The sequence below is a fragment of the Procambarus clarkii genome, chromosome 84, assembly GCF_040958095.1.
Source record: "Procambarus clarkii isolate CNS0578487 chromosome 84, FALCON_Pclarkii_2.0, whole genome shotgun sequence".
Lineage (NCBI taxonomy): Eukaryota > Metazoa > Arthropoda > Malacostraca > Decapoda > Cambaridae > Procambarus > Procambarus clarkii.
The window spans coordinates 22,736,329-22,753,342 of record NC_091233.1 but is presented as its reverse complement, the minus strand read 5'-3'; the positions used below and the strand labels follow the sequence as shown (position 1 = coordinate 22,753,342).

Sequence of the window (17,014 nt, the reverse complement as noted above, 5' to 3'; positions counted from 1 at the left end):
TGGCCCCCTCACAGAGGCACGAGGAGCAATGGCCTATTGAAACCCCAGTGTGGTTGGAAGCATTCTATGTCTACCATCAACCGGGTTAGGCACCCAGAAAGGTAGGCATCCCAAAACAAACCCCTATTCTGGTGAAAACTGCTACAAAAAGCTGAACAAGTGGATAAAGCTCCCCAAACAGAAACGAGCAAACGAGTATGACGTCACATGTCGCTGCGCCACCGTCTGAGCAGCTCCCCCCTCTCTGTGAGGGGCAAAGGAAAGCCACAGACACTCGCGCCGGCCATCCACACCCCAGTTCTGAGGCTGGATATACAAAACACACACACACAAAAAAAAAAAAAAAACGCCGACCAGAGGGAGGGAGGGAGGGAGGGTTGTCGTGGAACCTCCGGGTCTCGCCCAGAAAATGGCGTTGCATTACATCGGCACTGATTTTCTGGGGGGAGCCCCCATCAACTCCCCAGAGCTACCTACCTAAAAATGAAAACAAGAGGGACCTAACCCGGGAGGCGAAAGTCGTGCACATCCCAATGCGAAGCAGCAACAAAAGACAACAACTGCCAACCCAAGGCCACACAGGCTCAACAAGGTCCAGGAATATCAACGAAGGACGCTCACCTACGAACGACGTGGGCACGGGGAGAGACAGCAGGCTGGCAGGACCGAACCACCCCGCGGACGATGCGAGAACCGCACCCTTGAACAGGAAAGAAGGGAAATCGGAACAACCCAAAGCGTGATGCCGGTCACGGCAGCCAAGGGCACGCAAAGAACGGAAAAACGCCGCAACAGAACACAATACATGATGCACCCTCGGCCAGACCAACCAAACATCAACACGCCAAGGAGCTCTCTGGAAAGCAGCCATGTCAGTCTTCCCCAGAAAAGAAGGAGACAGCCGCAAGCGAACAAACCTATCAGGAGAACCAAAAAGAGCCGAAACCCTGGCGCCGGAGGAAAGCATGAAACACCCCGACCCGACCCCCAGAGGCCAACACCAACAAGAAAGAGCCTCGGAAAACAAACTAGAACCAAAGGGACCACAACAAACTGAGGAGAAGAGAAGAGAGCACCCAATCCAAGAACCAGGACGGCTCAAGCGGCACAAGAGCAGGCCCGAGGTGAAGCACGCCAAAGACAGCTCGCCAATTCTTGCAGAGGAAACACCAAAACCGAAGCAACTCAGAGCGGCTCTGCCAGTGCCACATGAGACAAGGCAACCGTATGGTTGCCAGCAAGATGACGGCCCTGAACCTCCACTAGAGAAGGACAAGATCACGGCAACAAAACACAGCAAACCTACTAAGGGACAAAAAGAAAGAGGAAGGACCGCCAAAAAAGAAAACCCATACCACCCCCGAGACAAAGCACACAGATGGGACACCAACAACAAAGCCACCTGATCACCAAGAAATGGTGAGAGACTCGAGGCAGAACCGAACTAGCCCCGCCACGGACCGATCGAGCAGAGGAAGAGGCGGAGCCACAGGAAAACCTCGGGTGCAAACACTGAGCAAGCAGAGCCAGAAATACAAGCCAGCAAGGAACCAGATGGAACGTCTGCCATACAGAAAACTTCCCAATGTTTGCGAGCTCGCCAGGAGATCAGAAACACTGTAGTTCCAATGCGAGACTCGTGAGAAGTGACACCACGAGATCATGAAAATGCCAACTGGCAGGGCAAGCCAGGAAACCTGGAACCCAAACCCGGCAAGCTCGGAAAGAACCAACCCGGGCGAGCAGAAACGCCTCATCCTGGAGGAACCCCCAGGGACTCGTGAAGGACCAACAAGTCTGACAACGGATGACAACCAGAAGCCGCCAGTAGAGAAAACACCGAAACGCAGATGCCACAAACAGCAAGGACAAAATTGCAATGAAAGACGAAAAGCCAGGTCTCCGACCAAGGCCAAAGATGAAGCGAGCACAGCGAACCGAAACACAAAATGAAAAGCAGAGACACCGCAACCCACAGGAGCAGCGAACGCAGTCCCAGCAGGGCAGAATGAAGCATGCAATACCTGAGGAATGTATGAGGAGAACAAATCAGGACATGAACCGCACGAAAACAAAAATGCACCGCCCAAAATGGAACACAAAGAAAAAGGCCAGAGCCAGGGCCTGAAACCTCGCACCTCCCGGCCCAACGAAAAGAAACTGCAGGGGGCAGGAGAGGAAGAATGGAAGCTACAATCACCTGCATACAGGGCAACCCAGAAGCTGGACGTGTCAAACAAGAAGAAGATGATAATTCAGGACCAGAACCGAACACAGCGGCGGTGCAAAAGCATGAAACTGAGCATGGACAAAGTTCAACCTAGCATTAGTGGAGCCAAGAAGAACATACTAAAACACACAACAATGTGTAGGAGAGAATGAGAAAAAAACAGAAAAAACTACCCTGCTCAGAGGGTAGAAAAACCCCGGCAGGGGTCCAACAAGAGCTCTCCAGGAGATTAGAAACACTGTAGTTCAGACGCGAGATTCGTGAGAAGTGGCACCGCGAGATCATGAAAAGGCCAACTGGCAGGGCAAGCCAGGAAACCTGGAACCCAAACCACACTTGCTTTGATTTGGGGGCCCGAGGCCCCCTCCCCCAAATCAGCCCCTCCCAGCCCCGGGAACCTCAACGGCGGGCCCCGGAGCCAAGCTGTCCCCTCAATGCCCCAGCCTCACAAGAAAAAGCCAGGGCAGCTGGATAAACACTAAGGAAGGGAGCTCACTGGCAGACTCATAAAACACGGCTGGAGGAACAGGCTCGAATGCCTCCATCGCTACCCTGGAAGGGGAAATTCCCGAGACCGCCCGAGTCTCAAGACCATCGAAACCCCCGCCCCGACCCCAAACTCACAGACGGTGAGGATCTGGATGTAGGGAGGGAGGGGAGGGGGACCGGACTAGACCACAACAGGGGAAAGACAAGGGGGCGTGGACGGAAACAAAACCGAAGCGACCAACACCCCCAAGCCCCGGCACAACAACCAAAACGGGGCAGCCTCGGGGCTTCCAGGGAGCAAAGAACCTAGCGCGTTGCAACCACTTGAACCCAACGTGCAACGCCCGTGCTGCCTGCACCCGCATAGTCAGCATAAGACTGGGTAACTGAGACACAAACAAGCAACAACACTCACAGGACTCCGGGTCGAAGGTGCTACCGACCCAACAAGCAGCAGATGGAGGCAAAAACAGTGAGAGTCACCCTGAGACAAGGGAACAGAGCAACCCTCGAACTCACACAAAGTAAGGGGGGGACTCAAAGGTCACATCCATCGGACCCACGCGTCCCCGTGGGGATTCCCTGGGTCCTGAGACGGAACTCACGCTCAAGGAAGCCCAGGCAGGGTACTGCTAACCGGCGCCCAAGTCTACCAAACAACTTTCTAAGAACTGAACCCCCTGGGATGTGTACACTCATGGGGACTAAGCAGGGAGTACCACCGGAAGAGAGAAGAGTACTCAGTACACTGGGGGCAATAACCAAGGCAGACCCCCCCACCAGGCAGGCAAATAAAAAGATAAAGAAAACCCCCACAAGAATACAGCGTACCCAGGCGGAACAGAGCCGACCGCTATGATTGGTGAAAACAAGCTGCGCAGCACCCTGTGCCCCTTACCAGTGCAAAATACCCTCTACCCTAAGGCGAACAAGGCAGACAGAACACTTGAATACACAAAGGGCAGTGAAAAACCAAACAGTAAATGAATTAGCAGAGGCAGAACACAAGGAACTTGTGGAAGGTGGCCCCAAGCCCCAAGGGCAGTACTTACTGGGCACCTAGGGAAGGGAGCCCTAAGCACATGCAGCCTGAGTACTGAAGAATAACTCCCGGCTCGCGCACCACCTAAAAGACTAACACCACACATAAGGCATAGTGCTGAAACAACCACTGGAGCCAGAGCACATGACTGTTGTCTATAGCATCAGCCTCAGAACTGGGGTGTGGATGGCCGGCGCGAAGGTCTGGGGCTTCCCCTTCCCTCTCCCGAGGAGGGGGGAGCTGCACAGATGGCGGCACAGCGATGTGTGACATCATACTCGTTTGCTCGTTTCTGTTTGGGGAGTTCTATCTACTTGTTCGGCTTTTTGTAGCAATTTTCACTAGAATAGGGGTTTGGTTTGGGATGCCTACCTTTCTGGGTGCCTAACCCGGTCGATAGCAGACATAGAATGCTTCCAACCACACGGGGGTTTCTATAGGCCATTGCTCCCCTTGCCTCTGCGAGGGGGCCAGGTTCTGGCTCGTGGTCCCCGGTAGGCCTACAGAACTTCATACACATGACTGATGCCAAAGTCTGACTTTAACATATCAGCCTGGATAGCTCCTGGGATCCGACGGGGCTTCCCCCAGAAAAGCAGGATTTTAGAATGAAATAATGTTTGCAAAATCAAACTGCTGCAACTTTCATTAAGCATATATTTGTACTTAATTATTTTATAGCATTCTGATATTTAAAATATCTACTAATTCATTTTTTATTCATATACTGTAATTAAGACTCAATATTTTTAAAATAATAATTATATATATATATATATATATATATATATATATATATATATATATATATATATATATATATATATATATATATATATATATATATATATATATATATATATATATTAAAAAGCTTGATATATATATATATATATACATATCAAGCTTTTTAATCTGTATTACTTTGCTATTGTTTTATGGAAAAATTTAATTATTTCATTCTTAATAATTGATATAATTAATGTTGCACTTTAAGAGAACAAAAAAAGTGTTTCACAACATTCAGAGACTTACACAAACGGTGGTCGTCATTTGGATTTTAAAATCCCACATTTCAGTATTGCCAAACATGCAATCCCAAGTGCATATCATCTTGAGAGATTCATTAGCAACAGGAAATGAAAAGACCTCATCCACTTAACTTCAGCACAAAACAATGAAATCAGGAAAATCTTAAAAGCCTTATCATAAATCGAGACACATAAGAGTAATTCCACATTAATACAACAAAAATAACATTTAAAGACAATACAACTGTATTCTCAAGCCAAAAGTAAAATGTAGAAACATTCTGAATCCATCCTAGTCAGAAGACATTTGTAGTGAAAAAAAGTACAGGAATTATTGTATAGACTTTACTTACCCCGATGGCAGGGAAGTCTCCATCCTCCTGTTGTTCATAGTCTTCAGTTGCTTTGTCTTCAGGCTGCATACCTGTGGGGTACAGTGGCAGGATATTATCTGCTGGTACACTGGCAGGATATTACCTGTGGGTACAATCTTCTGTTCTGTGGAGAACAGTGGCAGGACATTATACGTTGGGACAATTGTAAGATATTATCTGTTGGTACAATGGCAGGATATTATTTATGGATTCATTGGCAAGATATCATCTGTTGGGGACATTGGCAGGATAATATCTTTTCGGTACAGTGACATAATATATTATCTGTGAGTACAGTGACAAGACATTATTTGCGAGTACAGTGGCAGGATATTATCTAAGCATCTAGAAGGAAGAGACAGTATCCACTCTACTCCCAGGTTAGTGGCTTATAAACTAAAAGAAAACAATAATTTATTCCTGTCTGGATTCTATATAATCAATAACACCAATTATTATATATAACAATAAGACATTTTAAATAAAAATTTAAAATTGTAAATAAATTGTCTTAGATAACGGAAATTCTACATGTATTAGAAAACATTTTTCTGTGGCTTGAAATAATTAATTAAATAGAGTTGGGGCTGATTTACAGTGCGAGGATAATTGTAGTTATATTAGAAGTGACTATTGAATAAAATACCGGAAACTGGTAGTTTTGTCTACTGTGCATGAAGAAAATACTGGAAACAGCAGTACCATAAAACTGATACAGGTACTTAAAAATGATTTACATTGAACTTAATCACAATTAAGTCAATTTTTATTAACCTTTTCAGAGCATTAATGATCCAGCCCGTCCTTCTAAGGTTTCCCAACATCACGAAAATAGTAAATTTAATGTGGTCTCTCCTAACCAAAAAGAGGACCCAAAATAGAAAATGGGACAGTATTGTATGTCACGTTCGCGAGCCGCTTCCATTTTCTAATATGACAATTTTTGGCCTTGTGTAATGCATACGAGCGAAAAGTGACGTTCTTTATAGGAGGACAGGTTGATGATAAATGTTCATCATGTGGGTAGTTATTTGTTCTTCAATTTAACATGGATTATAACAATTTAAAGTGCAAATGGCTACTAATAGCCACAATGGATATGGAGTTTTGTTAAACGTTCCTCTGACATGAGGACGACCTGACTTGCAATTGTGTGGGAATGTCATAGCCTGACATCGGCTATGACAACCGCATGTCAGGTCTTGAGACACCGAAGTGGGGCTTACTCGATGCACTTAAGACTACCTCACCACACATGCTATTCCAAACAGTCTACACACTCACTCACTATTCACTATTTAGAGGAGCTAAATATGTATAATGTCCGCGGTTGTTCAACGTCCTCCCAGCAAGCATAAGAAATATTGCCGGAACAACCGTGGACATTTTCAAGAGGAAACTAGATTTATTCCTCCAAGGAGTGCCGGACCAACCGGGCTGTGGTGGGTATGTGGGCCTGCGGGCCGCTCCAAGCAACAGCCTGGTGGACCAAACTCTCACAAGTCGAGCCTGGCCTCGGGCCGGGCTTGGGGAGTAGAAGAACTCCCAGAACCCCATCAACCAGGTATCAACCAGGTATTAAATTTCTTAGTGCCACAAATAATGTTTTCAATATCTTAGTGCAATATACAGTATAATGTATTTATAATACTTAGAAAGTCACCTGTTGCTCTTAAGGAAATAAATGACAAAGTCATATTATCCTTTGACGGTTCTAGTGAGGGTTCCTATACATAGCTCATATTCAAGCTTCCTATATTAGGGTTCTATAAAATGCTCCTAGACATAGTTCCTATAAAATGTTTCTCTATGGTATGTTCTTGTACAAGGGTTCTATAAGGTGTTCCTATACAAGGTTCCTAAAGAAGCTTCCTTTAGAAAGAGTCATTCAAAATGCTCCTATACATGGTTCCTATATAATAAGGAGAAGATGAATATCTTTGATCTAACCAGTACATGAATGCGGAATACTAAAGAGGGGTCATTGAAGCATATATATACTGTGGTAAGCATATATGCTTTGCATAAATTTTCCCTACCTTGCATAGGTCACTAGGCCTACTACCTGGCATGAATCCATAGGCCTAATACAATATTCATACGTTCATTCAAAGACTACACAGAAATGGTTCATGTAATCTGTACATATGAACATATTCGATACATAAGCTAACTGAACAAATCATTTAATTGTGAAATATGAACAAGCAATCATAGGGAATAATCTAACAGATAATTGCCATTAACAAGTTTTACAAGTCAAACCACACGTCACAAAATCACTAACAAGGGTTACAAATCAAAATGTTAGGAAATCATCGTTAGCAAAACTGGTAAGTTAAACTTCAGAAGAAACTGGAAATCTTGTTAGTCTCAAAAATGCTTTTTAGACAATCTCCAACTTAGAAGAAGCAAAAAAATAATAGGTTATAATATGTGTACCTCTGTTTTGTATAGATGAAAATCCGGTTTAGCACAAAGGTTATATAGAAACCAATAACGTTATCAGCCAAATCACAAGTTAAATGCTAATCAACAGATTCAAGGACTCAACAAATCGCAATTCACACGGGAAAGAAACAGGTCAGGAAATTACCAGGAGAAAGCACTAATCCATTACAGCTGCATTGCACTTATGAGCAAGGAAAAGAAGTGGGTGGTGGTAGTGGGAGTAGCAGGGTGCTGGAGGTGGGGGCGGGGGGTGTTAGTGGGGGGAGTGGGGAAGATAGGAAGGTGAATGTTAGGGGAAGGCTGGGGGAAGAGGTAATGATTGGGAAAGTCGATTTAAGACAGAGGAGGGGGATGGGGTTGGAGTATTGATTGATCAGGGGATTGGGAGAGGTAGGGTTGGGGAGAATAGTTTTAGGGAAGAGACGCAGTGGTAGCTGGGTGAAGAGCTGTGGTAGTCGAGGAGAAGGGTAGTGGGAGCTGGGGCAGTAGTAGTTATACAACGGTACACGACCACACAAGCAAAGTTCCAACCACCATGTACCGTCAATATCATAATAAATCTCCCCCAGCACGTCAGAGTACTCAGCCAGGATGTCCTCCTCACCGCTGCCCTCCGTCACGTTCTCTGCGTGGGTCAGAGATGAGACACAAGGATCAGAGATGAGATACAAGGGTCAGAGATGACACACAAGGGTTAGAGATGACACACAAGGGTCAGAGATGGGACACAAGGGTCAGCGATGAGACACATGAGTCAGAGATGAGACACAAGGGTCAGAGATGAGCCACAAGGGCCAGATATGAGACACAAGGGTCAGATATGAGACACAAGGGTCAGAGACGGGACACAAGGGTCAGAGATGAGACACGCGAGACATACAGTCAACCCAGCCACACTCAGGCTTCCAGTCACTCCATTGCCTCAAAATGATTTTCATTGATATATCATTCGCCATTGTGATTTCATTGTGATCTGACTGGGGCGTAGGAGTGTGAAGCGCCATTATCGTAGGCCCGAGTGTAGTCGGGTTGACTGTAAAATCCTGGTTGGGCCCCAGTTTGGGGCCTCCAGATCCCCTCAAGAAGAGGGGATCAGAACTCAGTAGAGTTCTAAGCTGGTCAACTTTAGCACCACCGTGGCTGAGTCAGTTAAGGCAGGAGTCTGTGAATCACCAGGTCGCAAGTTCAAGTCACTCCATTGCCTCAAAAGGATTTTCATCAAAAGCACCAGCTGTTGATGGGAGACACGCAGCAGCTTGGGTCTGAATCCTGTGGGGTCATAGATTTTAAGTGATTCTAAGCTTGGGGACCAACCAATCTTTGCTCACACACACACACACACACTTAACAAGTTAAGTGAGAAGGTGGTGGAGGCCAAGACCGTCAGTAGTTTCAAAGCGTTATATGACAAAGAGTGCTGGGAAGACGGGACACCACGAGCGTAGCTCTCATCCTGTAACTACACTTAGGTAATTACACTTAGGTAATTACACATATATATACATATATACATAATGTGTGTTTGAAAAAATTAAAAAATCCTCTTAGTGTCTTAAAAATTTTAAGATTTTTAAAACTGAAAAAATTAATCAGGTTTTATTGACCAGAATTGATCAAAGGCCTGGCAATTTTTCTTTACATTGCAATCAATTAAATTTCGTTCAGTGTAGATAATTGAATTTCTAATAGTTACATTATTATTCTTATACTGCAATTAACTTAGTTTCATCACTGGAAGGCACCAAGTGGATTCTTAATCAGTGAGGGATCAAATACTTGCTAACTCCACTAGTGGCCCCAATTTCTAACTCCACCGGTGGCCCAATCCTTGACTTCACTAGTGGCACCATCCCTAACTCTACCAATGGCACCATCCCAATACATCTACAGGTGCTATAGCATTAATGAGGTGAGAACTTTGACAGCCCTTAGTCACCGTAGTCAAAGCTGTGAGGGATGTCATTGGCCGCTGCTGCTTTGGGAAGGGCTCCCACCGTCCCTTCATCAGACAGGTACTCATGAAGCTCAACAGTTCCTGCACGTAATCAGGTTTTATAGTCAGGTGGAATCCTGTTTTTCATGTATATACTGCGAGTCGATCAAAAATTTAATTTAATGCTTGAAATAAATTTTATGTTGGACAAACAAGTAAAAACCAGCGTTGAATGTAATGAAACGCCATTTTTTGGGTGAGACCCGGAGGCTACCCGGAGCTTATCCAGCCTGATATGCTAATGTCAGACTTTGGCATCAGTTATGTGTATGGAGTTCTGTGGGCCTACTGGGGACCACGAGCCAGAATCTGGCCCCCCTCAGAGAGGCATGGGGAGCAATGGCATACAGAAACCCCCCGTGTAGTTGGAAGCATTCTATATCTGCCATCGACCGGGTCAGGCACCCAGAAAGGTAGGCATCCCAAAACAAAAACCTATTCTGGTGAAAACTGCCACAAAAAGTCGAACAAATGGATAGAACTCCCCAAATAGAAATAAGCAAATGAACATGACGTCACACATCGCCGCGCCACTGTCTGTGCAGCTCCCCCCTCCCCGGGAGGGGAAAGGGGAAGCCCCAGACCCTCGCGCCGGCCATTCACCCTTCAGTTCTGAGGCTGGACATCAAAACATGCGAAAAACTGCCGACCGGGCAGAAGGGAGGGATGCCAGGGAGCCTCTGGGGTCTCACCCAGAAAATGGCATTTCATTACATTCAACGCTGGTTTTCTGGGGGGAGCCTCTATGACTCCCCGGAGCTAACTACCCACAGAGGACATAGAGGGACTTACCCGGGAGGCGGTCGCTGTGTAACAAACTAGGTTTGTTGTAGGGAATTATTCAGTATAGATTCTCATAGACATGGGGACCTAGTAGTTTTGAAAATTTGGAGTCAGACGGTAGTCGACCTGACTCGGCAGAGAAAAGGTCATCCCTCCAGGGATTAGCGGTTAAGATTACAAGATGGTCGCCGCCTTTGTCTTAAAGCAACATATAATGAATTGTTTAACAAAATTCTGTAATTTAGAGAAACTCCAGTTTTCATTCAAACTGTATTCAATAATAAACCTGTTCAAGTATCAAGAGTATTCTCAATTGTAGGAATAATGAGTAAGTCACCGTCAGTGACGTCACTAAGGGAGGACTAGTCTCGGATGCGGATGAATCTTGACCACCCTGGGTCAAGGGTCACCAAAGCCCTCCATATCTAATAATTCACAAAGTTCAAATAGCCATATTGTAATTGGAAATAGCCTTTCCCTAAGATGCCTGTACGATTACCATCAGTTTATAAGAGTTCAACCATCTGGAGCATGCAGCCCGAGTACTGTAGAATAACTTCTGGCTCTCGCACTTCTGAAAGACAGCCACCACACTTGAAGCACAGAGCTGAAAAATCACTGGAGCCAGAGCACACGACCTCCACCTCTTGCATCAGCCTTAGAACTGAAGGATGGATGGCCGGTGCAAGGGTCCGGGGCTCCTCCTTCCCCTCCCGGGGAGGGGGGGAGCTGCACAGACAGCAGCGCGGAGACGTGCGATGTCATCATTGTTTGCTCATTTCTTATTGGGGAGTTCTATCCACTTGTTTAGCTTTTGGTAGCAATTTTAACCCGAATAAGGGTTTGCTTTGGGACACTTACCTTTCTGGGTGCCTGACCCGGTCGATGGCAGACATAGAATGCTTCCAACCACACGGGGGTTTCTATAGGCCATTGCTCCCCTTTGCCTCTCTGAGGGGGCCAGGTTCTGGCTTGTGGTCCCCGGTAGGCCCACAGAACTCCATCCACATGACTGATGCCAAAGTCTGACATTAGCATATCAGCCTGGATAAGCTCCGGGTAGCGATAGGGGTTTCCCTTAGAAAACTTTGACAAAGAATAAGGTAACATAACTATAACTTAAGGATAGGTTTAAGATTTTAATATATTATAATATACAAATAACAGTATGTAAATCAGTTATTGAAAACAAATATAATTAAATCATCTTATAATAAAAATTGAGATAAAATTAATTGAAGTGAAAGACCATAAATTAGACAGTGCCATAATCTATTAAACATGTGAAAAATGTATAGTTGTGTCAGCAGTAATCCAGAGTCACCTGTTAATAGACTCGTGCCATCTCATAATCTTTGTTTACTGAGCTTAATATGTTTATGTGCTGTGTGTATATATTTTGCACTTTTCATTCCATTCTTTAATTAATTTATTGATAATATTTTAAAAACACAAAAATGCTCGGATTTTAAATGGATTTATGATAACCCTTTGCCTCAGAGAAGAGTCAAACGTTGTATACATGTGCACCTGCCCAAATGAAGGATGTAACCTTCAATCTAAGTACATAGGCATGACGTCGACAAAGCTGACAAGGCGTTTGACCTGTCATCTTCAATCCAGTGCCCCCAGAAATCACATGAGACAAGCCCATGACATCACCCTAACAAGAGCAATGTTGAATAAAAACACTTGTATAATAGACAAAACCCAAGATGTAAGAAATTACAAATTCTTGAAGCAATCCACATAAAAGCAGAACAACCTACCATAAATACTCAAATTACGGAACTATTCACCCTACCCACCATGAGAGTAAGAACAAGACCAGAACGTGTAAGATACCAACATAGAAAACACTGCTCAACAAAGAGCGCCCACTATGCTTGATTAATTTCTGTATGTACCCTATTTAACTTTCTGATCCTTAGCTTCTTTTCTCCTTCATGTCTACCCAATGTATACCCTTTGTTTACACCTGACCCCATTGTTCGATCCATTTGTATTCACCTGACCCACTATTAGTATAAAATATAATGTTCTGTACTGTAACATCACTTGAGAATGAATCATGTAGGTTCGAAACGTCGTGCGATTTTACAATAAGTGTAATACATTCTTCAGTTATTCAATTCTTTTTCTTCACCTTGAAAACAAACATGACTTTTGGTGAACTCCTCTTCCAGTTGAACCCTGATGCAAGAGCATTAGTAAGAGGGATAGAAGCCCTATATCAGAAAATAGTTAATACGGAATATGCTGTCATATTCAATGAGACATATATATATAATATATATATAATATATATACATAATATATATACATATATATATATATATATATATATATATATATATATATATATATATATATATATATATATATATATATATATATATATATATATATATATTATGTCTCCGTATATGCATATATATATATATTATGTCTCCGTATATACATATATATATATATATTATGTCTCCGTATATACATATATATATATATATATATATATATATTATATATATATATATATATATATATATATATATATATATATATATATATATATATATATTATATGTCTCCGTATATACATACATATATGAATATATACATATATATTCATATATGTATGTATATACATATATGAACTCACTTTTTGGCCTATTATTCAAGGCCCGATTTGCCTAATAAGCCAAGTTTTCCTGAATTAATATATTTTTTCTAATTTTTTTCTTATGAAATGATAAAGCTACCCATTTCATTATGTATGAGGTCAATTTTTTTTTATTGGAGTTAAAATTAACGTAGATATATGACCGAACCTAACCAACCCTACCTAACCTAACCTAACCTATCTTTATAGGTTAGGTTTGGTTAGGTAGCCGAAAAAGTTAGGTTAGGTTAGGTAGTCGAAAAACAATTATTTCATGAAAACTTGGCTTATTAGGCAAATCGGGCCTTGCATAGTAGGCTGAGGAGTGCGTTCTGGCTACTAGGTACGACATATATATATATATATATATATATATATATATATATATATATATATATATATATATATATATATATATATATATATATATATATATATATGTCGTACCTAGTAGCCAGAACTCACTTTTTGGCCTACTATTCAAGGCCCGATTTGCCTAATAAGCCAAGTTTTCCTGAATTAATATATTTTTTCAAATTTTTTTCTTATGAAATGATAAAGCTACCCATTTCATTATGTATGAGGTCAATTTTTTTTTATTGGAGTTAAAATTAACGTAGATATATGACCGAACCTAACCAACCCTACCTAACCTAACCTAACCTATCTTTATAGGTTAGGTTCGGTTAGGTAGCCGAAAAAGTTAGGTTAGGTTAGGTTAGGTAGGTTAGGTAGTCGAAAAACAATTAATTCATGAAAACTTGGCTTATTAGGCAAATCGGGCCTTGCATAGTAGGCTGAGAAGTGCGTTCTGGCTACTAGGTACGACATATATATATATATATATAGATAGATATATATAATTTGCAAAAAATTATACAATTTCAGACCATACCCACTTAACATATACAATTACAGTGAATGAAAACAAAACTTCAAATGTAAACTGACTCTCCTAGATGAAACTTGAGCTTCATAAGCAATAAATAATTGATTCACAATAATTCGATTCTTGTTTTTGACGCTGAACAAGTCAAGATTTAGGGCTTAAGAGATAAGAAAAAGGGCAGTGCAGAGGACAATGGCCGATGCTGAAAATGTGAAAGACTGACAGTCAGGAAACGGAAATCATAGGCTAAATTTGAAGACTGCGGGAGACTAGCGATGAGATCAAAAGCTAGCGCTCAATAGTCAGCGACTTGTTCTAAAGATACCATAGGCAGCAGCGAAGAAGGCCAAGAGCCACTTACTGGGGTCCTCGAGGTTGGGTTCCTTGTAGTCGAAGTCACCCTGGGGCGGCGGCTCGTTGATGCTGGGGTATTGAACGTCCCTCTCTGTGTGCGTGTAGGCCCATGCCTCGTTGGGATTCCAGAGTGTGTAGAGGTGCGTCTTCACCAGCATCCAGAAGATATTCCCCATCATCCAGTTGGCCGTCCACCGCAGCAGCTGAAGAGGCTATAAGGAGCAGGGGATGTGTTAATTTGAGAACATAGTTTCGAGAGGACACTAAACTTGATCTATGAACAGTAATCATCACCAGGGGTTCCTGCTGTAGTAAACTTCCAACACCTATTTCATGGTGTGTCCATACTATAAGTCTATATTATTACTTAAAAAATATTTGTTTGGAGAATTTAAAACTGTTTACAATACACTTTACAACAGTAACCAAAAGGGAAGAGACTAAATAAGTGAATTACATGCAAGCAATTAAATAATATTAAGAGTTTAATAAAAACAAATTGTGACTATATACAAATAAAATGAAAAATTAAAAAAAAACAATAATAAGACAGCATTTAAACTTAAATGTAACCATTAAAGTTTTCAAATAACCCACTTGTCCACAATAAAAGTTCTCCAAGTTCAACTGCGTATGTTTGTTCACTCACCGTGTCAAGTATGGAGGCCATACTCCGCTCCAGCTGGCTATCCAGACACACGGCCTGGTAGTCGAAAATGCGGATCCTCTTGTAGACCTCACTCTGCACCAGGGACTCCATGATGGTCCCTTCCAGGGTGCCGAAGAACTTGCCGGTGTCGTCCTCGTTCTCGGAAGCGATGATGAAGCCATTGTCGTCGAGCAAGTAGCAGTCCAGGGACTTGCTTTCACATGTCTTGGCCTTCTTGCAGTTGGAATCCCGGGACGGGTACGACGGGCACTGGAAGTAAGGTAGAGAGGGTGAGGCGAGAGATGAGTTAACACGACGAACACTGGACAGGAGATAGACAGGGAGAGGTGACATGGAGAATAACATGATGATTACTGGACAGGAAGCAGACTGGGTGAGGTGACATGTAAGGGGTAACACCTCAAGATGTAGCAAAGTTGATACCCTTTGGTATAAACACACTTCACAGGAGACAGCTAATGAGAGTCTGAGGAAATGAGAGCACCAACCTTGTAAGTCTCGTTCTTGAAGTACTCAACAAACTTGTTATGCTTGATGGTAACACCAACGACTGCCGCTGGGGCCTTGCGGAAGGAGTTCTCAACGATGAAGATGGCTCTAGTGGCTGTTACGAGCACCTCGTCTGGGTCCCGGGTTGCTACATGAGGAAGGAGGCGAACACCTTGTTAACGTTAGCAGAGAACAAACACACAAGGAGAAAATTAAACAAGAAAGAATATGATAGCTTCAAATGTAATTTAGAATGATGCATGTCGAGGACAGCTTTCGGATACTTAACACCCCCGCCCCACCCCCCCTGAAGCACTGACTAGCGTCTGGACACCTAACACACACCCCAAGGCACTGACCAGTGTCCGGACACCTAGCACACACACCCAGAGGCACTGACCTGCATCAAAAGGCACTGAATACACATAGGCGTCAGGTTCCTCCTCATAGTAGTCGATGGCTCTTTTGTACCACACCTCATCGATGGCCTTGTTGTGGATCTTCATGAAGTGCCTGCAATAGTAGGAGGCTTATGATAAACTATAGGGTTATGCAAATGTCTTCACAAAACACACACATCAGTAGTTGATTTCAAAACCATCAGTAGTTTCAAAGCATCACTGTCCCTTTACTCTCCACTACACAAGCCACTGCCACTCTCCAGCACACAGTGCCCTCTCCCTCCTCCTGCACCTGTCAGTCCCCTCACCAACCGTCTCCAACTTACGGTTCGTCCGAGTGGTTATTCTGGCCGTTCTCGTCTTCTGGGTTGGTCTTGGTGAGGTCCAGCCACCTGGTGAGGCCACTGCGGGTGGCGACGAAGGCAGTGGTGATCCCGAAGTTATGTCGGACGCTGCTGCAAGAGTGTGTACATGCAGGGTTAGTAACTTAGAACAGGTGCTCCAGCAACTCTCTCTCCCATGGTATCCCAGTGGCCACAGAATCCAAGAACAACGTTGATTCAACGTCACTTTTGGATATTGTGCTCACAGGGCATAATGGCCATTGCAGCAAACACTCAACATAACCACAACATTGTGTTTTTGTTGGTATAATGCCATGCCCTAATCCCCACACCCATCCCACTGCAGGATAATCCTGATTGGGGTGGGGAAAAGGGGGGGGATGCCCCATATGGAGGAGTCACCGTTCTCAAGAGAATTTACCATGATTTGTTACAGGCTAATAGTACTATACAAAATATGTCTTGTATCGCCATTATTGTTGGATATGACAGCTTTATTAGTTTTTACCTTGAAATTGAGATAAAAAGTCTCATGTGAGTAGTTCTGTTTCTAAGACAATCAAATAATTTGATTAAACTCTTAACATGTTTTCATCTTTAACCAACAATAAAAATCAATATTCATCAATTAACATTTGCATTTTATTTCTTATTTTCTTTTAAATTGTATAAGGGAGTACCATCTGTGGCTGGAAGAGGGGGGACCCTTAGCGTCAGAAGAAAGCACACATAATGCATAAGAGGGAATGTTTAAGTCCCCCTCCAATACAGTTTCTATGTTCTTTTCTCCTCCCACCTCCTTCCTTCCTTCC

General features: G+C 43.2%; 1 protein-coding gene across 1 annotated transcript in view; it reads right to left on the bottom strand.

Annotated features, from left to right (window-relative positions):
- Nucleotides 1-17,014, bottom strand: part of LOC123774883 (voltage-dependent calcium channel subunit alpha-2/delta-3) — a 366,618-nt gene that overhangs the window by 42,661 nt on the left and 306,943 nt on the right. Inside the window, 8 exon segments of the mRNA XM_069316631.1 lie at nt 5,146-5,216; nt 8,159-8,242; nt 9,554-9,652; nt 14,306-14,510; nt 14,948-15,217; nt 15,457-15,605; nt 15,858-15,970; nt 16,185-16,313. Of these exon segments, the coding sequence (XP_069172732.1) occupies nt 5,146-5,216; nt 8,159-8,242; nt 9,554-9,652; nt 14,306-14,510; nt 14,948-15,217; nt 15,457-15,605; nt 15,858-15,970; nt 16,185-16,313 (1,120 nt within the window).